The 23,194-nt window shown below is 46.8% G+C and overlaps 1 protein-coding gene across 3 annotated transcripts in view; it reads left to right on the top strand.

Moving 5' to 3' along the window:
* HOOK3 (hook microtubule tethering protein 3) overlaps positions 1-23,194 on the top strand; it is a 1,014,571-nt gene that overhangs the window by 410,239 nt on the left and 581,138 nt on the right. For all 3 annotated transcript variants that reach the window (XM_078676339.1, XM_078676338.1, XM_078676340.1), the window contains exon 8: positions 8,676-8,759. In XM_078676339.1, coding sequence (XP_078532465.1) covers positions 8,676-8,759 — 84 coding nt within the window. The remainder of the gene's footprint in view (positions 1-8,675; positions 8,760-23,194) is intronic.

Genomic DNA, 23,194 nt, shown 5'->3' with positions numbered 1-23,194 from the left:
GCTTCAAGTTAAAGGGCTACTACATCGGAGAGCCTTAAGCCAATGATGACTAGAGTTACCCTGTGTAATGCGGCTGATGTGGTCTATTTTGCTGTAGACTTAGTCCCAAAAAGTGTCAAATGAGGCAACATGGAACTCCAGTTTCTTTGCCTTAGAACTGCCCATAGATGTCCGACTTGATCCCTAGAAATGTATTCGTAGCAGTACCCCTGCGCGTCGGTAGCTGGCGTCAGTCAACTCCGCATTCGGTGTTGTGATCGCAGGGATGACGTCGCAGTATCTACTTAGCCTGCCATCCACGCTCGCGGACACTAGTTCTTTCCTTTTTCGCTCCAGCCAGTGCAGATCCAGAGAGAGCGGTCACTTTTTGACTACTATTTTTTTTCGACTTTTGTCGACTTCTCTTAGTCATGCGACTCCTGGTGTATGTAGGGATGTCCCGTCCTCGGACCGGATTCAAGGCTTGCGACTCCTGTCGCAAATTGATGTCGGTTACGGACCGACACCTCGTGTGCTTTTGGTGTTTGGAGCGCGACCACGATCCAAAGTTGTGCTCTGACTGCCGGGCCATTAGCGTGCAGTCTTTACGGGAGCGGTCCCAAAAGCTTCTTGAGGCCCGGCAGTACGCTTTGAGCCACTCGAGAGGGAGGTCGTGGAACCGATCGCAGACCCATCACCACCACTCATCGTCAAAGTCTTTGTCTTCGGGTAAGTCAAAGCACAAGAAGATGGCGAGGAAGCATAGTCGCTCTTCGCGTTCTCTCCATCCGTCGGCCGACGCTACACGGGATCCAGACTGTAGCTGTCCGGCTCCGCCTGCGGAGCCTGTTGGGTCGACTCCAAGCCTCCCTCCCCTCCCTTTCCAAGAGCCGGAGCGACCCCTGCCCAACGTTGTAGTTTTTACGAAGCCCTTTACTCGATTTTGGGCAGCCCAACTCTGCTGGTGCGTCTTTGGGCTCCGTGGACTCGGCTAGGGGCTCTAGACCTTCTAGGCTGCTTCTGTCCTGGCACCGCAGGGTCCCCCAGTATCAAGGCCTGGATCCGGATCGGCACCCGTCGACCTTAGGACACCTCCTTAGGCATCAAATCCACTGACAACACCACCGCCCCCTCCGACGCCTGTTGTGTCCCTTGCCGGCGTCGACCCCGGCCTCCGTCCTGACCTGGAGTTGGAGCCGGACCGGCGTCAACGAATGCCAGATCCCATGTCGAGTGGTACTTTTGTGCCAGTGTTCTATCCTGGCGTTCCTTAGCTCCTTGAGGCAGCCAGAAGAGGAAGAGGAGGACTGGGAGGGGTCTGATGACCCTTTAGCTGACCATTTGAGTGAACCGGACTGGAGAGGAGTTGTAATGCCAGTGGTCTGGATACTTTGCCCGAGCCTGGTATGCTTTCTCCCCATACCGTGGCTACGCAGTGGTGTTGCGTAGTGTGACTGAGGCCTTGAACCTTGAGCTTCCTACAGTGGTGGGTAGGACTAACCTCCTGACCGAGGTGCTTGCAGCGGCCTCTTCGGAGCCCCTCCTGCTGTTCAATGAGTCCCTTACTGACATCCTTCTGGGCACCTGGTCCAAGCCCATCACAGGAGCTCTTGTGGATAGGATGATTGCCCAATGCCACTGCCCGGCCCTGGGCGACCCACTTCTCCTCTCCCAACACCCTACCCCAGAGAGCTTGGTGGTCCAAGCCTCTTCTTCTAAAGGCGCATTCGCTAATTCTCCCCCAGATAGGGAATCCAAAAAGTTGAACCATATTGGGAAAAAGATAATTTCTTCCGCCAACTTGAGACTGCGATCCGGTAACACTGCATGTCTTTTGGGCCCTAATTCCCACTCTGTGTGGGATACGGTTGCGCAGGTGGTGCCTCTATGCCCGAAGGAGGCCCAGGCCACTCTCTCCCGCGCAGTTGCTAAGGGTAGAGATGCAGTGAAGTTTGCCCATAGATGTGGGCTGAATACCCCCGATTAGCTAGGAAGAACAATTTTGAGGTTAGTAGCCCTCCGACGCTACACCTGGCTAAGGTCCACTGGCTTTTCGGGTGATGGCCAATCGACTCTTTTGGACATGCCCTTTGATTGCCATCGCTTTTTTGGCGACAAAGCGGACAACGCGTTCGAAGGCTTTAAGGATTCTAAGACTACGGCCAGATCCTTGGGCCTAGCTACCACCTCTCACCCCGCACAGTCTGCTTTTCGCCCCTTTTGTGACTACGGAAGGGGTGCCCCACCACGCCCGCCAAGAGTCACAGGTCTGCGCAAACTGTTCAGCCCCTGCGCGGCCGGGGACATGGGACCCAGCATTGTGGGTCATAGGGCCAGCGGGCGGGCCAGTCCATCAACGCCCCTCTACAGCAGCCTCCAAACCCTCCTAGTCTGTCCTTTCAGGGCCACCAGGATCTGCCATCACCTCCCCCACTGGAAAACCATCACATCAGACAAGTGGGTTTTGCAGATAGTCCGAAGGGGCTGCGCCCTCTGCTTCGAGACTACCCCTCCATCCATTACACCTCAATTCCATCATATGTCAGAGGATCACTTGGTCCTTCTCCAAACAGGAAGTTTTGGCTCCCTTGGCCAAGGGGGCTATCGAGTGAGTTCCTGACACAGAAGTAGGTCGCGGCTGCTATTCTCAGTTCTAAATGTAGCTATTTCAGAGGGACAGTGTCCCACCCCTTGGAATACCGCTGTGGTCAAACCGCTTTTAAACAAGCCTTCTCTGGCCCCAATGGAATAAAAAAATTATCGCCCCGTTTCCTTGCTACCTGTCCCAGCCAAGATTTTGAAAAGATACCTGAACTCTCACCTTAGCTCTTATCTAATTGACTACCAGTTGCTTGATGGCTTGCAACATGGTTATAGAAGCCATCATAGCACGGAGTCAGCACTAACTGCTGTTTTTGACCACGTCCGGGTCCAGGTTGATGGAAAGTATACTACCCTGCTGGTTCTTCTTGACCTTACAGCAGCTTTTGATACCCTATCTCCTTTGAGGCTGGTGAAACGCCTCAAGGAGATAGGGATCGGTGGCACGGCTCTTGGACTTCTTGCCTCCTTCCTCAGTGAGCGGGCACAGATAGTGAAAATGGGCCAATTCTACCCGGCTTTTAATCCCATGATATGTGGAGTTCCGCAGGGCTCCTCCTTAAGCCCAACACTTTTTAACATCTATGTTGCCCCGCTGGCCAAGGTTGTGAGATCCTTTGTATTTGAGGTGCTGTCTTATGCTGACTACACACAAATTAAGGTGTCCATTACCCACAGCATTAGGGAATCTGCCTCAAATTTAAAAAACTGCTTGCAGGCAGTCTCATCCTAGATGGTTTAAAACTATCTTAAACTTAATCGGAAATAACTGAGATCTTGATTTTTGGTAACCACCACGACATCTGGTCGAACGACTGGTGGCCTGACACACTTGGCAGCTACCCATCTCCTGTATCCCCATGGGAACAATCTAGGGGTTATAGTGGACACATCTCTTTCCCTAATTTTACAGATTAGTAGAACAGTGTCCACCTGTTTTGGGATAATCAGGCTCCCTAGAAAAATCTCCCAGTTCCTTTCGTTTGTTTCTTGAAAGCAGGCAGGTATTGCCTTAATAATGTCCAGACTCTACTATTGTAATGCCCTCTATTTGGGCATTAACAAACGGCTTGGTGCGACGGCTGCAGCTAGTGCAGAATGCCGCAGCGAGGCTGGTGATGGATCTGCCGTAATACCACTCAGTCTCGGCTTTCCTCATCTTGTTGCACTGGCTACCTCGCATGAAGAATTCGCTTTAAGACTCTGTGCCTGACCCATAACGTTTACTATGGCCTAGGCCCTGAGGCCATTAAAGCGAGGCCCTAGCGCTATGCCCTGACTAAGCAGCTTAGGTCGGCTAGCAAGAATCTGTTAATAGTCCCTAGTTTTGGAAAGGTTAGATGGGGAGGGAGAGCCTTTTCCACTGCCAGGTTGTGGAACTCTCTCCCTGATGGTCTATCTGGTCAAGTGTCACAATCTCTTTTCCTCAAGGCCTTGAAAACCTGGCTTTTTACACAGACTTCAGTATGATTATATTATTCGGTTGGTACAACGGTCCTTTGCAGCGCCTTGACGCCCTAGGGCTAAGTTAGCGCTTTATAAATCTAACATTCGTTCATTATTCCCACTACGTTCTGGTGCCTAAGAAGGACAAAGGCCTGCGTCCTACCTTGGAACTCAGGAACGTCAACCGCTTCCTCCGGATGGAGGAGTTCAAAATGTTGACGTTTGCTCAGGTCTTGTCTGCCCTCGACCCGGGAGACTGGATAGTAGCATTGCACTTGCAGGACACCTATTTCCATATCCCAGTCCTGCTGGCCCACAGGAGTTATCTACGGTTCACGGTAGGCCACGAGCACTTACAGTTTACCATGCTCCCCTTTGGCCTTACCAGCGCCCCTCGTGTGTTCATGAAAGTGATTGCAGTGGTTGCAGCTCATCTGGACAGATCAGGAGTTCCAGTCTTCTCCTATCTCGACGACTGGCTATTTAAGGCAGGCTCGCCCCAGGCTTCCGCCGCCCATCTCCAGACTACGGCAGACCTCCTGCATTCGCTGAGGTTCACAATCAACGTGCCTAAGTCTGAACCCTTCTCAGATGCTCCTTTTCATCGGAGCGGTTCTGGACATAGCTCGGTTTCGGGCCTAACCTCCTGAGTAGCAAGTCCGGGATATTACGGCTATGATTCTGATCTTTCAGCCTCTATCCGGGGTTTCGGTCAGAATGACTGACGTTGCTGGGCCTCGTGGCCTCCTGCATCCTGCTAGTGGATCATGCCAGGTGCCACATGCGGGCTCTGCAGTGGGACCTGAAGTTCCAGTGGGCACAGCATCAGGGGAATCTTTCCGATTGCGTCCAGATCTCGGAGGGCACTGCACACCAGTTGAAGTGGTGGCTAGTGAACTAGGATTGGGTCACTGGCAGATCCCTCTCCCTTCCCCAACCAGAGTTCACAGTGGTGACAGATGCATCACTTCTGGGGTTGGGCGGCCACATGGGAGAGGCGGAGATCAGATACCTCTGGTCTCCGGCAGAGTTCGGACTCCACATCAACCTTCTAGAGCTCTGGGCAATTCATCTTGCACTGAAGGCATTCCTTCCCTCTGTCAAGGGAAGGGTAGTGCAGTGGGTCACGGACAACACCACCTCCATGTGGTACGGCAAAAAACAGTGCGGGGTGGGGTGGTGTACCCTCTGTCAAGAGGCTCTCCGCCTTTGGACATGGCTGGAACACCAGGGCATATCTCTGGTGGTTCAACACCTGGCAGGTTCCCTGAATGCCAGGGTGGACGAACTCGGCCTCAGATGCATGATAGATCACGAATTGCGTCTTCCCTTGGAGGTGGTGCAAGGTCTCTTTCAGCAGTGGGGAGAACCTTGGTTAGATCAATTTGCCACCGTTGAGAACACAGAATGTCAGCAGTTCTGCGCGTTGAAATTTCCAAGGCGGCACTCACTAGGCAGTGCTTTTCGTCACACGTGGAGTTGCGGTCTTCTGTACACCTTTCCTCCTATACCACTTGTGCCCAGAGTGCTGAAAATCAAGTGCGACTGGGCCCCAAGTCATTTGTGTGGCTCCGGATTGGGCATGGAGAGTCTGGTATCCCGAGCTCCTACACATGGCCATCGATCCTCATTTCAGTCTGCCTCTTAGGGAGGATCTTTTGTCACAGCAGCAGAGAACAGTTCTCCAACCGAACCTATAACATATTTCAACCTTCCTCCCGAAGTCTGTAATGTTATCTTGGCAGCCAGGCGTCCCTCTATTAAAACAGTACACGCCTGTAGATGGAACATATTTGTGGTATGGTACACAGCAAAAGCTGTGGATCCCCTTTCTGCTTCTCTTTCTGAGGTTCTTTTGTTCCTTCTTTCTTTGGCCCAGCAGGACTCTGCTCTGGGCACTCTTATGGGCTACCTATCTGCTATTTCAGCCTTTCTTTGGCTTCCTGATCAGCCTTCTCTTTTCAAGTCCCCTATTGTAAATGGATTTCTTATGGGCATTACTCGTCTCTTACCTCCTGTTCCTTTCGTGTTGCCCCAGTGGGACTTGAATCTGGTTTTGACTTACCTTATATGCGCTCCTTTCGAGCTACTACATAATTGTCCTCTCAAGCTTTTAACTTTAAAAACTGCTCGCAGGGTGAGTGACCTCCAGGCTCTGTCTTCTAAGCCTCCTTTCCTTGCTGTTCATCTGGACAAGGTTGTCCTTCAAACTCTACCTTCTGTTCTCCTCAAAGTGGTTACCTCTTTACACATTGGCCAGACTATCACTTTGCCCAACTTCTTCCCGCCCCCGTCCTTCAAAGGAGGAAGAGAGGCCCACCGCCTGGATCCAAAACCTTTCTTTCTGTCTGGATCGCACACAAAAAATCAGTGAGGGCAAGCAGCTCTTTGTTGGCTACGTGAGTGCCAAGAAAGGTGGAGACGTGCAAAATCGGACCATCTTCCAGTGGATCGTTCTTTGCATCAAAATGTGTTATTCCTTGGAAAAGAAGGAACCTCTGGTAGGACTGCGCGCCCATTCCACCAGGACGACAACAGCCACTACTGCTTTGGGACGTGTAGTCCCCCCTCAGTGACATCAGCCAGGCTGCCACATGTGCATCCCTGCACACGTTCACAAAACACTACTGCTTAGACAGCCAAGTCCAGAGAGGCAGCTTCTTTGGCCGTTCAGTTTTTCAGGACTTTCTGGTGTGAACTTAGTATCCAAACCCACCTCCGGGCTTGCTATTGCTGGGTTATCTTTTCTAAGGTAAGGAATCTATAACTAATTGTCTCTTTCATATGAACAAGTCACTTACCTTTGGAAACGTTATATCTGTAAGTGACCTATTTTAGTTATACATTTCTTACCGCCTCACCCATCCTCCCCATTCTGCGAATTGACTTCTAGGGTAAGGGACTCCCTTTCATGGCCCTAGTTTTGTGCACCAGTAGTTAGTGTCTTGCGTGGCTCTGCGCTTATGCCATGGAATGTCATGTAAAGAACTGACGTGAGGGCGGCGTCTTAGTAGATACTGCGACATCATCCCGGCGATCACGACGCAGAGTCGACCAACGCCACCTACCAACGCGCAGGGATACTGCTACAAAATAACTTATCAGGATCTAGTCTGATGCCTGGGGTAATTCTAAGGGAAGGAATCTATAACTATTATATGCCTCTTACAGATATATTGTTACCAAAGGTAAGTAACTTGTTCATCTTAAACAGCAAACTACCGAATGGTTTAAATTCTGATGAGGAATTACATGTTCATCAGTGAGATAGTCTCACGATTCAGTGCTGACCTGACTCCATAATAGCAATGAGTAGATAGTCATATATTGAAAGCTGAGTACACAATTATCTTAATTGTATTCTTATTTTTAATTTGTGCATCCAGTGTTTAGATCAATGAAGGTGGTGCTTTAGGATATGTTGGACTTAGAAGACTGAGTAGGACTTGTATTTAGTGTAAGACACTGAAGGAGGATTGATTTATTTACTATTGAAACATTGAAATATTTACCCACTTGGGATATGGAATTAATCTGATCTATTTAAGTATGTTTTTGATGAACTGAGTATAATCTTCTTTGATTGTTTAGATAGCTTACCCGTTTGCGAGATGTTTGTAATACTTGGCGTTTTTAGTTTGTCCTTACCATATCAGATGGAATTAAGGCACTAGACTGTTATGACAAACCTTAGGCAATAACCAATTGGGGTGAATTTAAAAGACACACTGGATTTGAAGTTTTGCTTGTTTATATGTACAATATTTTTCCTAAATACAGTTGAGGTATATATTTATACAAATATGTTTGGAAAGTGTACAATATTTATTTCAATATAATTTATATTTGCATTGAGCACCTTTTCTTAAGATAAAAATAGGAACGCAGTGTGTTTCTATTTTATCCATGCCGTCGTACTTGGTATACATGGCTATTTAAGTTACATGCTAAGTGGTGCCTACGTCGTGTGAGCAAGGTGGTGTAACTGCCAAAATGTGTCGACACCGGCAGAGGTTCTTTATGGCTCCGGTGAAGTCACGCAGTGCTGCGTGCGGAACCGTGTAGAGGTGGACGCCCCTCGATGTGGGAGAAATGTCAAGAAAGTTTCCATCCAAGCAGGTGCATGAGGATATTTAAAAGGTGAGGAATCCGCATGAAGATACTTTATCCATCAAAAAAAGCCTTAACAAAGGTAAGTAACTTGTTCTTTAGGGATATTCGTTTTTTGCTTTTTTTCCACCTAACCCAACTTGCTATTTTCTTGGATTCATTTGTGTAAGAGTCCCTTTAAAAAAAGGTTAATTAATGTGCTTGCAACCCTTGTTATGTCACTTAGTTGCTTTTCTGAGATTCATGTGCTACCTACCAGAGCTCCACAAAGGGAAAAGGCAGACATTCATAAATAAGATGTATTCAACCACCCGACCTTTCAGAATTGGATGTGATAATGTCATCACTAAGATGATTTGGGATTTCCTTCTAATGCCGGTCAGGCCCACTCATAGGCTCAACTACTCCTGACACAGATGACAGAATTCTTGTACAGTGAATGATTGTTCAGAACTGACATTATAGAAATACACTTCTGTTTTTTTATTTAGAACGTACGTTTAAGTTGGATACATTTTGTTGGTTTGTGTATCCCTTAGCTAAAGAAGACAACTGAAGAACTTAATGACGCTTTAGCAGCAAAGGAAGAGATTGCTCAGAGGTGCCACGAGCTTGATATGCAGGTAAGCAGCACATAACAGTAACAAATGCAAAGTGTTCAAAGTTGTATACCACACTTATTAGACGTGCCTTGTTTCTTCTGTTGGTCTTCTAGGGCTCTTAGTAATTTCTCAAATCTTCGTCAGTATGTGCAAAACCAATTGTTTTGTTATGTGTCTTTATTTCTGGATGTTGCCATTTGTTATATTACAATATGTACATTGCCAATTCAGCAGTCGCTCACTTGCTCTCCTTTATCTGACAGCTAAGCAGGGAAGTGCCAGAAACTAAAGGAGGCTAATTGCTAAAAATGTAGTTTCTTTTTGGTTAGGACAGAAAAATCAATTGCAACCGCTAACCGTCCTGTCTTTTCCTCGGAATTTCAAACAAACATAAAGTAGAAGGATAGTCAATATAGCAGGCAGCATTCATGTAACATTAGGCTGTTTCTCCCTGTCCATATTTGATATCTCCTCCGAAACCCCCCAATGATAATTGTTAGTTTTTTCCGCAAACCTGTGTTGCAATGTTGTTTGTTAGATGTTGTAATTAGATTTCACTCTTGAAAATCCTGTGACATAGTACCATTTTCTCAAACCTAATCTGCACCACCAGAGCTAAAGCTGTATATGATTTCCCTCGCCTCCCATGAATTTCTTAATAGCTCTTCTGAGTTTTTCCCCTTTTGCTTTTGGTGATTTGGCCATCATCATTGTAGATCACCTTTGTGTTGTTCCAAAATAAAACATAAGTACATTTCTATGGAGTAATAACTAGATCTTTGGAGTGTTTTCACCAGATGCAGATTTTGTTATCCCGGACTTTGCAGCTTCCCACGCAGTTTCCCAGTCAAATCATAAAAATATTTTGAGAAAATATTGTATGGTACAGTTGCATAATGTTGAACGGCTATTGGAGAAATTCCTAAAATTAAACACACTGAAGTGCTTGGGGCAGTATACTCGTCATTATTGCCTCGTGGTCTTTGCTCAAGCACATGTACCACCTCTGCTTGTCATTCTCATCTGTTATTCAGGGTTTTTGCAGTTTGTTTTTTCAGCTTTATCTGCCAATGATGTGTGAAGACCAAACCTTAGTCATTGGACCAAGGGTGGCAGTTTAACAGGCAACTCCAGGAGGCCCTCCACTAAAGCTATAAGCAGCAATTGAATGGTTTCATTTTTCATTGTTTAGCATTGGGACGGATTTTTAGCTTCCTCTGTAGTATGTCACTGGCATTTTTTTTTAATTAAACCGTTGAATCTTAAATATTCATTTGCATTTGACTTATGGGAGCTTAGGAAATCATCATGAGATGTTTTTATCTTTTACTAACGAGTTGCCTTGCATAGTTGTGATGGCATGGTGTAATTTTTGGGCCTGTTAGTGCAGTTCGTTTGCAGTAACATTAAAACATTGTCAATTACCGATCAAATTAAATAGACTACTTAACATGCAATATTTGCAGACACTCTGTAATGCTGAACAGCAAGAGTCAATTAAATTCACTTCAAACATACTTATAAAATCTATGCGATAATTCTAGCCAAATGGTTAGAATCTGATACCTAAAGTGGTTCATCCATCCAAATCCGAGTTTGTTAAAGGCAGATTAGCGTGTGACCAACCAGTCTTTTTTGCCACATAGTCGACAAAGCCTCCCTTCACCAGTTTCTGGCTACTGTGGCTATTGCGTTAGATGCCGAAAAGACTTTCGATAAAGTATGTTGGCCATTTCTTGAGGCGACCTTGGACAGATGTAACTTGGTGAGTTCTCCTCCTCCATGGTCAAGTCCCTATATGCCGAACCCAGAGCTAGTATTGAAATCAACGGGGCATTCTCTACTCCCAATACCAGGGCACTCGCTGAGTATGTCCCCTATCTCCCCAACTATTCCTCCTAGCAATAGACCTACTACTGATCATGATTAATCATAATGCGGATATTAAAGATGTCAATCTTGGGCTCCCTCACTTTCAAAATGGTTTCTTATGCAGACAATATACTTACATCCTGATATAACGATCCCCAACATTATCTCCTTGATTCAGTCCTTTGCAGAATTCTCGGGCTACACCTTAAATAGAGAAAAGACGGATGTTGTACTGCTCAATCTTCACTGTCACTCCTCCTATATTGGACTGTTCAGCCTTCAATGGCAGACAAAAATGATAAAATGCCTAGGCATCTTGTTCTCAAATAATCTATCAGAATCAACATCTTTTAATGAACGGAAAACTCTAGACAAACTCAAAGACCTACTATGCTCCTGGTCCCCGGAGCTTATCTCATGGTGATGGGAGACTAGAAACTTTGCCAGTGACGATTATATCCCTTATGAGCTTTCTGTCCATTATGCTTGCAATACGCTTATCTCCACCCTTCTTTGCTACAGTTGACGGCTATCCTCGGACTTCCTTTGCGATGAAAAGAAATTCAGTTTGTTCCAAAAGAAGCTCAGACTGCCATGCTCAATGGGAGGGTGCCATCTCCCCAATTGATATAACTGCCAAACATCATCTCTTGCTATTCGACGTGCTATCTGGTTTGACACTAATACCACTACAACAGGCCCATGGCAGAACTCTACCTTATCTCGCCATATTTGCTATCTGCGATACTGACAATGCATTCCCTAGTGTTGCTGCACTCCAACCCTATTTTCCTTGATATGATTTGTGCTCTCATGATGACTGATAAACCTTTGTCCCCTATTTTAAATACATCTACAGCCCTTTCTCTGTGGAACAATCCTAAAACAGCAACAACTGTTTCAGGCAAAGTTGGTCCTATTTTGGTGACAGAAGGCATCAACCTAATATCCGACCTGCTCGCTGATGGCCTCCGTCTTGCTTTTGCTTCGCTACAATAGAAATACACCCTATCCAATATGGATTCCAAATTTTTTTTAATGGAAGGCTAAGCTTTCTAAACTGGACCCACTACTACCTTCAGGTCTATCTTGGTGTATTCAGCAATCTAGTAGAGTTGGCCACTTAGTGTCCCAAATATACAGAATTACTCAAATCACAAGTAACCAATACCCCACCCAACCAGAAATGTTGGTCTAGGCATCTTCAAACCTCAAATCCCTCTACCACTCCGAACTCTAGCTGGGCCAAAATATCCAACAATCTTCTAAAAAATAAATTGGTGCCATCATTGACCCAGACACGGTTCTATGCTGCACAATTCTTAAATTGGACACCACCTAGTCTGTTCAGATTGAAATTAAGTGAATCTGACCTCTGCTGGTCCTGAAAAGAAGCAACTGGTAACCCTGAACACATGCTTTTATGCGCAAGTACCTATCGTCATATTGGGCAGAGGTTCATTAGCAGCTCATCACCATTTCAATGTGAGCTTTTCTCTAACTTTGACTCTTGTATTGTTGAACCTGCATGCACTCAACCGCCCACTGGACTTACCTGATAAAGACTTGTCGCTGTTGGACCTCATAGTGATGGTGGCCATCAAGGCCATCTTATTAGAATGGAAACTCTAAAAAAAGTTTCTTCTCACATGTGGTGGGCACATTTATCTTGAAAGCACGCATAAAAACTTGACTACCTCATCTGGAAACACTGTCCCTACCCTATCGATTTAGCCCACATTTGATCGTTTCATATCCACCATGTAACAACCATTTTTCTCACCACTCTCCTACCTTACACACAAGCGGGCTTATTCACTCTCATCATACCATTTGTCCCCCCATGGTGTGCACATCCACCCCCCTAATTAACTATTTCCCATCTCTTCACTGTTTCGCAAATCCCATCTTTCTGGCCCAATAGAACTTCTCCAGTGTCCTTGCTTAACAGGACTTCTCTTCTTGTCTTCTAACACATCCTTAGTGTCTGATTATATTCACTTTTAGGATTCAGTACTATCCCCATTAGTGTGCATGATACTATATGTTACTATAATATTATGTTATTTTGAGGTGTTTCTTGCCAAATGTCATATCATGGCGCTTGTTGATTCTCTCTTCCATATGTCCAGACAAATGAAGATATTAAATATTTTACCTGTCACACTTTTATTTTGTTGGGCCTCTGATTTGTACACTGCTTTTATTACTAGGGTTTCCTATATTCTTTAAAAAATTAATAAAATATTTGAAACACAAAAAACATGCTTGTGTAGCTCATGGCTATGGTTCCGGAGCCTCCCAGCACAAGAATCCACTGGGGTACTTAGTAAGTCCTAATCACTCAAACATCTTTTAATAACTTCCTAAAGGAACTTTTATCCTCAGTCATCCTCAACCAAGTGGACAAATCGTTCCAAAATGTACCACTAGAAAAGAGAAGGATCTGCTTCCCTCCTTACTTTCCGTACCCTTGGTATTTCAGCAAACTTTAGGGAACAGGAGCTCAGTAATCTCCTGGGCACATAAGGGCGAATCGTGGAAAAAGGTATTTGAGGGTCTTTTTATGGTATACTTTATGGGCAGTACATAATGACTTAAATTTAATTATTTTTTGACTGAGAGCCGCAGTGCAGGGCAGCAAGGATCTGGGATACAGATTGATGCCCCTGTATCTTAATTAGCAGCCTTGTAGTTGTATTTTGAATTACTTGAAGTGTTTTCAAAACGTAAAGTGGACATCCAAGGTAAAGGGAATTTCCGTGATCTAAACCGGAAAGAATCATTGACAGCACCACTATCCTCTGAGTGTGTGGTGGGAGGAGGTATGAAATCTTTCTGAGTAACCTGATGATACTATAACAAGAGGATGCCAGTGTATGAACTTTGGTTTTAAAGGTGATGTTACTCCAGTATTGGAGCTTTCATAGATTCACATACCTGAATCATTATCCCGTTGTCGAGATGGGAGTCTCCGGTACATAAAAAAGTAATGGTTCGCAGTATAGCTAACTGTAAAACAGGCCTAGGCCCATTTTTCTTTTGCAACCCATAACTTTCGTTATGTAAAAAAGGACCAAACTTTTCTCTTAGCCAATCAGAGGCACTCACCCTCTAGAACCCTCCTGGGAGAACCTCTTGCCCCTCAGATTTTCTACCGGCACGTTGTGCTAGGGAGTCTCCTTTAAGCTCTGCTCAAAATCTGGATTTCCAACTTTGTAGAAGCTTCATATTCAGGCTATTTCTTCTGGATTAGAGAAATTAGAATCTATTTCTTATCTACATTACTGAAAATGGCTGGAAAGGAGAAAAAAGGGTCTGTTTAGAGCCTGTGCCACCTGCTCTAAAAAGAGACTACACAGATGACCCACATGAAGACTGTATATATTGTCTTTACCCGGACCACCAAGCAAAGGATTGCAAGGTATGTCGCACTTTCTCTTGTAAGACCCTTAGAGATCGTGAAGGACGCCTGCTAATTTCGCTTCAGAAGATCAAGGCCAGGAGATCTCAAAAAAGGTCAAGATCTCCTTAGGCTCATTCCTCAGGGGACCGTCCTGAGAAGGCCCTAAAAAAGACCAACCAAGGGTCTTCTGGGCGTAGTCCTTCAAAATCTCCTCAGAAAAAATCAAAGGAGAGTAAAGGACTCACTTTAAAAGAGAAAGAATCCAAAAGAGCCTCTTCTGAGCCTTCAAATACACCACCCTCAGCTCCAGCTTCATTCAAGAAGCTATCCTCTAGTATTCCTGAGGAGAAGGTAAAAACAATCCACATCGTCGACTGGAGCGTCGACGAGACGGTCGACGAAGAAATCATCGAGTACGGCGACGACTAAGGTACAGGAGTTACCAGTAGTGGTATTGGAGCCAGCGCCAACGAGATCGTCGACGGCGGAGGCGTCGACAGCGAAGGTATCTACGACAGGAGTGTCGACTACGACAGTGTCGAAGCCGGTGACATCGTCGACGGTGAGGACGACGACGGCAGTGTCGACGACGGGATCGTCGGCGATGGTGATGACAATGAGATCGTCGACGGGAACGTTAGCGACGATTACTATGTTGTCGGCGACGAGTGAATCTATGGCGCTGACAACAGCTTCGTCGACGGTGGTATCGACGACGATCTCGTCGACGGACTCGTCGACGAGACAAACCCCGGAAAAGAGCAGGAAGGAGATCACGCCAGCAGTAACTTCTCCTAGTAAAATTACTCCATTGGTCCCGTCGCACCTTTTGGAGGAAGAAGAGTCAGAAGATGAGGAGGATGATGGGCCCTTTGGGTGTGCCACAAGCCCATCGGAGCTCCATGTGAAATGTCAAGATGAGGATGATGAGGAAGGGTATGAGGAATACCACAGTGTCACATACCACCGCTACCAACAAGAAACTCAGGAGCAGATGGTAGCAATGCCATCATCCATGTTGACGGATTTGCAATCTATGTTGGCGGATTATTAACGGAGGTTTCGTACGTCAGGAGTTTCTCACAACATTCCACCTTCACGTCCTCGTTCAATTCCGGCCACTCCAGTCCGCAGTACAGAAAACCTGCTGGACACTGCTCCGCTGACACCTCAGAACCGCCAGCAGCAGGATCCTGTGACAACAGATGATGATTATGACCGTGAAGAAGGGGAACTACCAGAACCCCACAGAGAATGGAATGATTATCTGATTCCTTCTCCGCCTTCGCCCACCCAAGTACCGGCTGATTCTCCACCGGTGGATATTGGTGTATTCCACAACTTAATGGAGAGGGCAGCGAAAAGATTCCAACTGCCAATGAAAACAACTCAAACAGAATGTTTTCTTTATGACTTTAAAGAGCCATATCAAAGATCAGTCCGGTCTATACCAATTATTGACCACATATGGAAGGACGGATTGCAGGTCATGACAACTCCAGCAACGGTTACACCGGTACTTGCGAGGCTGGATAAAAAATATAAGGCACCTGCAAACGCTCCAGCGTGTTTACTGGGCCATCCTAAACCGGACTCCATCATCTCGCAAGCAGCGCAGCAGAAGTAAAAAAATCCAGCAGCACCTATTTCGGCACCTCCAGACAGGGAGGGACGGCGTTTAGATAACGCAGGAAAAAGATTCTCCTCCATGTCAGCGCTCCTGGTCAGAGCTGCTAATGCCCTTGCCATCCTGGGCAGATATGACAGACAGCTATGGTGTGATGTAGCACCCTATATCGACCTCCTCCCGGAAGACTCTAAGCAGGAGGCGAAGAAGGTTTTACAAGGAGAGAGAACTTCGGCTGAAGTTATTGATTGCGCTATGGACATAGCTACCACAGCGTTTCGTTCCCTTGGAGGAGGAGCAGTTTTGAGGCGCCAAGGTTAGCTGAGGGCCACTTCCTTTAGACCAGAGGTCCAAAATAAGATTCTGGACCTACCCTTTGATGGGGAGGATCTCTTTGGGCGCATGGTGGATGACATCCTTCAAAATATTAAAAAAGACACGGATACAGCGAAATCCTTAGGTGCATTACAGTACCGGAAGGGGCCTTTTCGAGGCGCCCGTGGAAGAGGACAACCCTCGTATAGAGGTGGATACCAGCAAGGAAGATATACATCCTATCCTTCCTCTTCGCTGCCTTATCGGCAGCAATGTGGGCAGAAACAATCGGGAGGCTACTCTAAGTCAACTCCCAGAGGACGAGGAGGTAATTCAGGAAGAGGTCATAATAAAAGACAATGACAACCTACAGATTGCGGATCCTTCTCCTCCTATCCTGTCAAATGTTCCCCTGGGTGGAAGAGTGACTCATTATTTACCACAGTGGCGGAAGATAACATCGGACAAATGGGTTCTCCACATGATACAATTCGGACATACATTAGAATTCCTCCACTTCCCTCCTCCCACGCCACCGACATATCCAGAAGCAAAACATCTATTCCAGATGCATCGGGAGATTCGGGCAATGCTCCGAAAGGGAGCAATAGAACCGGTGCCAAACTCCCAGAGAGGAAGAGGATTTTATTCCCGTTTCTTCTTGATCAGAAAAGATGCTCTCAGGTGGCGTCCGATCTTGGACTTAAGGTCCCTAAATGCCTACCTCAAGAAACAGTCATTCAGAATGGTAACCCTGCAGGATATTCTGCTGCTCTTAAACCCAGGGGATCAGATGACCTCCCTCGATTTACAAGATGCATATTTCCATATCCCCATCCATCAGTCCCACAGAAAGTTCCTTCGTTTTGCAGTGGTGAAAGACCATTACCAATTCAAGGTGCTACCATTCAGCTTAAAGTCTGCACCGAGAATATTTACAAAATGTCTGGCGCCGGTGGCGGCCTATCTAAGAAGACAAAAACACCAGATATTTCCATACCTGGATGACTGGTTGATAAAGGCACCATCACAGGAAGCAGCTCACGCTTCCACCGTAGCATGCATGGAGCTGTTTGCGGATCTGGGCCTGACCTTGAATGTAGAAAAATCATCTCTACAGCCATCCAGGACGATCAAGTTTCTAGGTGCAATCCTGGATACAACACAAAACAAAGCATTCCCATCAGTGGAAAGACAGTTGGGACTCGTAAATCTAGTCAAGGGATTCGGCAAAAGAAAGTCTCTTTCAGTCAGAAGATACAAGTCGCTTCTGGGAACAATGTCCTCATGCATATCACTCATTCCCCTATGTCGCTTACGAATGCAACTGTTACAAGAAAAACTGGATCTACAGTGGTGCCAAGCAAAGGGATCCTTCGAGGACAAGATAAGAATCACGCGTCCAATGTTGCAGGCAGCAAAGTGGTGGACTCGCAGGAACAATATCTCTGTGGGTCTCTCTTACCTGACCGAACCAGCTCTGTTGGTGGTCACCACGGATACCTCTCTCGAGGGATGGGGAGCCATCCTACAGGAGTTACAGGTCAGCGGTCGATGGCGCAGACAAGAACAACACCTTCACATAAACCTATTGGAGTTAAGGACAATAGGATTAGCGTTGTTGGCCTTCCTGCCAAGAATAGAAGGAAGATCAGTGTTAGTGCGGACAGACAACACAACTGCAATGCACTATATAAACAAGCAGGGAGGAACAAGATCTCTCTCTCTGTCAAAAGAGGCACAGAAAATATGGAAATGGGCGATAGATCACGGAGTGACTCTGAAAGCCATACATCTTCCAGGAGATCAAAACACGACAGCGGACACCCTCAGCAGGCAGAAATGGACCTGTCACGAGTGGTAGCTGGATCAGGACACACTGATGTCCATCTTTGCCAAGTGGGGAATACCAACGGTGGATCTATTTGCCACAGCCCAGAACAAGAAATGCTGATTCTTTGCACGTTGGCGTCACCAAAGGGGATCATGGGGGAATGCGTTTTCGATGGCATGGTCAGGCGTCTTTGCCTACGCATTTCCGCCAATTCCCCTCCTGCCACGAGTGCTCTCGAAGAGGAAAAAAGAACCGTGCAGGATGATACTGATAGCTCCTTGGTGGCCCAGGCAGCATTGGTTCACAGAGCTGCTCCTTTTATCGGAGACCGAGCCAATACGTCTTCGACCAATTCCAACACTACTGACTATGGAGAAGGGACAAGTACGGCATCCAGACCCGACATCATTGCAATTAGCGGCCTGGCTCCTGACTACGGAGAATTTCAGCACTTGAACATTCCAGCAGAATGCAGAGAAATTCTGGCAAAAGCAAGAGCGGAAAGCACTGATAGAACGTACAGGATGAAATGGAAGAGATTCTGCTTATGGTGTCAGGAGAATGCCTTACATCCTCTGTGGGCAGAGGCGCATCAGATTATCCCATATTTGCTAAAACTAGCGAAATCGGGATTAGCCCATGCATCTATTAAGGTGCATTTGTAGGCAATTTCACGATTCATGAGAAACTCAGCATGTCCTTCTCTGTGGTCAGAGAGAATTGTGAAGAAATTTATGAAGGGGTTATTTTGAGTTTACCCACCCATCAGACCTCCACCACCTGTATGGCAACTGCACGTTGTCTTGTCACAACTTATGAAACCACCATTTGAGCCAATACATAAAGCTGATCTAAAATTCCTCTCCTGGAAGGTGGCTCTTTTAATAGCTCTAACATCACTGTGTGTTTGCTAGAGCAGCCCATGAAGAAGAGGCCTTATCCTCAAAACGCGTCGGCATGAACTGCTTTCTACAATAAAGATGCCGGTTTTCTCCTACTAAAAAAGCTTGAACTTCAGCTGCTGCGAGAGCATCCTTTGAAGTTTTCGGGCCATTGTATTAAAAAATATATATATATCTATATATATATCAACCCACGAAATGCTGGGAGTTCAGGGCTGGACTTTGCGGCGGTCCTTTTCAAAAACCGGCGTTTTTATGTATACTGCAACACCTTTTTAACTTAAAAAAAGGTACTCCGGACACTCCAGGATGCTTAATTCAAATTTATTAGCAACAGCGAGTCACAAACTGATGCGTTTCGCCGTAAGCCTTGGTCACGGTAAAGTTTGCACCAGTATGCTTCCGTATACATAGTCAAAATCATTGCAATCGAAATAGGACTGACGTAATTCAGGGAACACTTACATATAGTCGCCATTTTGTAGTGGCTATCTCATTTGTACTTTCATAAGTGTTTCAAATTCACGTTGTTCAATGTTAATAATTGATCAGCAACTGAAGTTAATGTTTGTACTTTGCTGCATTTCTCATATTATACTAAAGGAGCAAAATAAACTGATACGTTTCCGAAGGTACTCAATTGTTACAGTGGCTTGCATAAAATATATTTAAAAAAAAAGATAATACAATCTCGCCCAAGTGGGCAAATCTAGTTGACATTCTACACAATTGTGCCCCAGTGGGCCAAAAATGCATTGTATACACCATTGTCGATGTTCATGTCAAAATACTATTGCTCCATAGTCCGTAGAAATATCTGTTGATAGCTATGAAACAAATTATGTAGATACATTCATCTGTTCAATGACCCCAAAGTCGTAGTCCCTGTAACAAAAAAAATAAAGAGAAACAAGTGCTCTAAATACAGGTGCAAAGACTAAAAAGGATTAAAAAATATATATATAGTACAATTAAAAAAGTGTACCACAAATATTTACAGGAAGTTCATGGTATGACCTCAAGTCGTTAAGTGCATATAGTCTTCCAGGTTATTGTATTGAACTCATCTTATTTATACTCACAACTGAGTCTCAATATAGTCTCAATACGCACACTGTCAGCCTAAATGAACTGCCAATTCCTCACTGGAATTCAAGCCTGTAGGCATTAGTGTCTCAAAATCTATTATATATTTAGATTCTAAGACTCTCAATTGATGCTCCCTGTCGCCCACCCGTTTTTGTGGCTTGACTGCATCTAGAATAACAAAGGCTAGCAGTTTATCATTTTGGCCGTGAGATGTTTTGAAATGGCGGGCTACTGGATATTGTTCGTTATTGTTTCGTATTGCCTGTTTATGTTCTAAAACTCTAATTTTAGCTTTCTTTTTCGTGCTCCCACTGTAAAATTTTCTGCATGGGCAAATTAAACAGTAAACACAGAATTCTGTGTTGCAGTCATAGTTACCCCTAATAAGGAAGTCCCTATCACTGTTTGGCACTTTGATTTTAGCACAATTCTTGCTGTATGTACATGCTTTACAACGCATACAACATGCAAAACCTGAATTCCTAGTTAGATGTTCTTTCTGTTTACACATTTTCTGATTGTGGCTCATCTCATCCTTGAGAGATACACCCAGTCTAAAAGTTATTTGGGGGGTTTCATGTAGGGATTCTGACAGTGGTCCACGTGGCCCTGTCCCATGTATATGATCCCCTGTAAATACTGCCCAGTGCCAGTTGGCACAGTGTAATAATGTGATTATGGTCTTATGTGTTTATGGTAATACAAAGGCTATTTTATATATAACCTTTTGTGGAGTTCCTTTTTGTGGTGTGCCTAATGTGTTGCTGCTCTGTGTGTGTGTTGCGCAAACGCTTTACACATTGCCTCCGGGATAAGCCTGACTGCTCGTGCCAAGCTACCAAGGGGGTGAGCAGGGGTTATCTTGGCGTGTGACTCCCTTGCCCTGACTAGAGTGGTGGTTTCTGCCTGGCTTTGGCGCAATCCTTAGCCAACCAGAAATCGCCATTTCTAACACCTCCCTTTCTGGGAGCCAGAGCAACCCCTGCCCAGCTTCGTCAGTTTTACGAAGTGATGCATGCCATCTTTGGGCAGCCCGACTCCGCTGGCGTGCCTTCGGACCCAGCGGACTCACTTGTGGGGGCCTAGGCCTCTGACGCAGGCGGCTCCGGCCCCGATGCCGCCGGTTCTCCTTGAATCAAGGCCTGAATCTGAATCGGCGCCGGTCGACCTCGCTGGTACTTCCCGACGCCAATTCGACTGTCGACTCTGAAGTTGGTTGTGTCCCCAGCCAGCGCTGACCCCAGCGTCCCTCTCGACTTGAACGGGGAGCCGGACCGAAGTCGCTCGATGCCGGTACTGGAGACGGAGGGTACTTTTGTGCCCACATTCTTCCCTGGTGGTTGCTTTAGCCCTGACTGGCGGCCAGTGGATGATGATGAGGACTGGGAAGGATCTGGTGACCCTCTAACAGACCATCTGGAGGAGCCTGACTGGAGAGTGGAACTGGGTGATGCCAGTGGTCTGGATACCTCACCAGAACTTGGCATGCTTCCCCCCCTACCGTGGCTACGGAGAAGGAAGCGTCCTACGCAGTGGTGTTGCACAGGGAGGCTGAAGCCTTGGGTCTTGAGCTTCCTACGGTGGCGGTCAGGACTAACCTCCTGACTGAGGTGCTTCAGCCAGCGTCATCCTTTTTGGAGCCCTTGCTGCCATTTAACAAAGCCCTCATGGATGTCCTCTTGGGGCTCCTAGTCCAAGCCAAGCACAGGGGCTCCTGTGGACAGGAACATTCCCAGACGCCGCAGACCCACTTTTCCTCTCCCAACACTCTACCCCGAGGGCTTAGTGGTTTAAGCCTCATCTTCCAAAGGTAGCACGTTCCCTACTGCTCCACAAGATAGGGAATCCAAGAAGTTGGACCATCTTGGAAAGAAAATGTTTTCTTTCTCCAGCTTATGACTGCGGTCGGTGAACACCGTATGTCTCTTGGGTCGGTACCAGCACTCTTGTGTGGGACACGGTTGCGCATGTTCTGCCACAATGCCCAGAGGAGGCCTGGGCTGTCCTCGCTCACGCCGTTGCAAAGGGTCGAGATACGGTAAAGTTCACCATCAGGTGTAAACTGGATTCCGCCGACTCACTAGGCAGGATGGTTTCAACATCAGTAGCACTCAGACGCTCCGCCTGGCTGAGAACATCTGGCTTTTCGGGAGATGTCCAATTGACTCTTTTGGACATGCCCTTCGATGGCTGTTGCCTGTTCGGTGGCAAGGCAGACAACGCACTTGAGCGCTTTAAGGAGTCCAAGGCTACGGCCAGGTCCTTAGGCCTCGCAGCGTCCTCTCGTCCTTTGCAGTCTGCTTTTCACCCCTTTCGTGGCTACAGAAGGGGTGCCCCCCAACATTCTAACTGGAGCCACTGGCCGGCCCAAACTAACCAGCCTCTGTGCAGCCGGGGACGTGGGGCCCATCTATGTGGGTTGGGGGGGCCAGAGGGTGGGCAAGTCCAACTCTGCCCGCTCTGCCACAGCCTCTTAACCTTCTTAATCCGACCCTTCAGGGCTACAAAGGACCAGTGGACGGCAGGATTCGCCATCACCTCCCCCACTGGTCCACCATCACGTTGGACAAGTGGGTTTTGCAAATAGTCCGAAGGAGCTACTCCCTTCCCTTCGAGACTTCCCCTCCATCCATGTCACCAACATTGAGAGGCATGTCGGAGGATCACTTGGCCCTTCTCCGTCAGGAAGTTACAGCTCTCTTAGCCAAAGAAGCCATTGAACGAGTCCCTGTACCAGAAGTAGGTCATGGCTGGTATTCCCACTACTTTCTGGTGCCCAAGATTGACAAAGGCCTTCATCCTGTCTTGGACCTCCGGGACGTCAACCACTTCCTCCGGAAGGAGAAGTTCAAGATGTGGACTTGGCTCAGGTCCTGTCTGCCCTCGACCCTGGAGACTGGATGGTAGCGTTGGACTTGCAGAACGCCTATTTCCACAACCCGGTCATGCCTGCCCACCATCGCTGCTAATGGCTCAAGGTAGCCCACAAGCATTTTCAGTTCAACTTGCTCCCCTTTGGCCTTACCAGTGCCCCATAGGTGTTCACCAAAGTGATGGCGGTGGTCGCCGCTCATCTACACAGATCAGGAGTTCTAGTCTTTCCCTATCTCAACAACTGGCTGTTGAAGGCAGGCTCGCCCCAGACTGTCGGCTCCTTCCTCCAGACTACAGCTGACCTCCTTCATTCGCTGGGGTTTACCATCCATGTGCCGAAGTCACACCTGACTCCCTCTCAGGAGCTCCTTTTCATCGGAGCGGTTATGGACACAGCAGTTTCCGGCCTATCCTCCTGAGCAGCGAGTCCGGGATATTCGGACTATGATAAAGATGTTTTATCCGTTGTCTTGGGTTTTGGTGAGACCGACCCTGAGGCTGCTGGGCCTCAATGGCCTCCTGCATCCTGCTGGTGGA

The sequence above is a fragment of the Lissotriton helveticus genome, chromosome 2_1 (assembly GCF_964261635.1).
Source record: "Lissotriton helveticus chromosome 2_1, aLisHel1.1, whole genome shotgun sequence".
NCBI classification, from domain to species: domain Eukaryota; kingdom Metazoa; phylum Chordata; class Amphibia; order Caudata; family Salamandridae; genus Lissotriton; species Lissotriton helveticus.
This window is presented reverse-complemented; position numbering and strand designations above follow the sequence as displayed.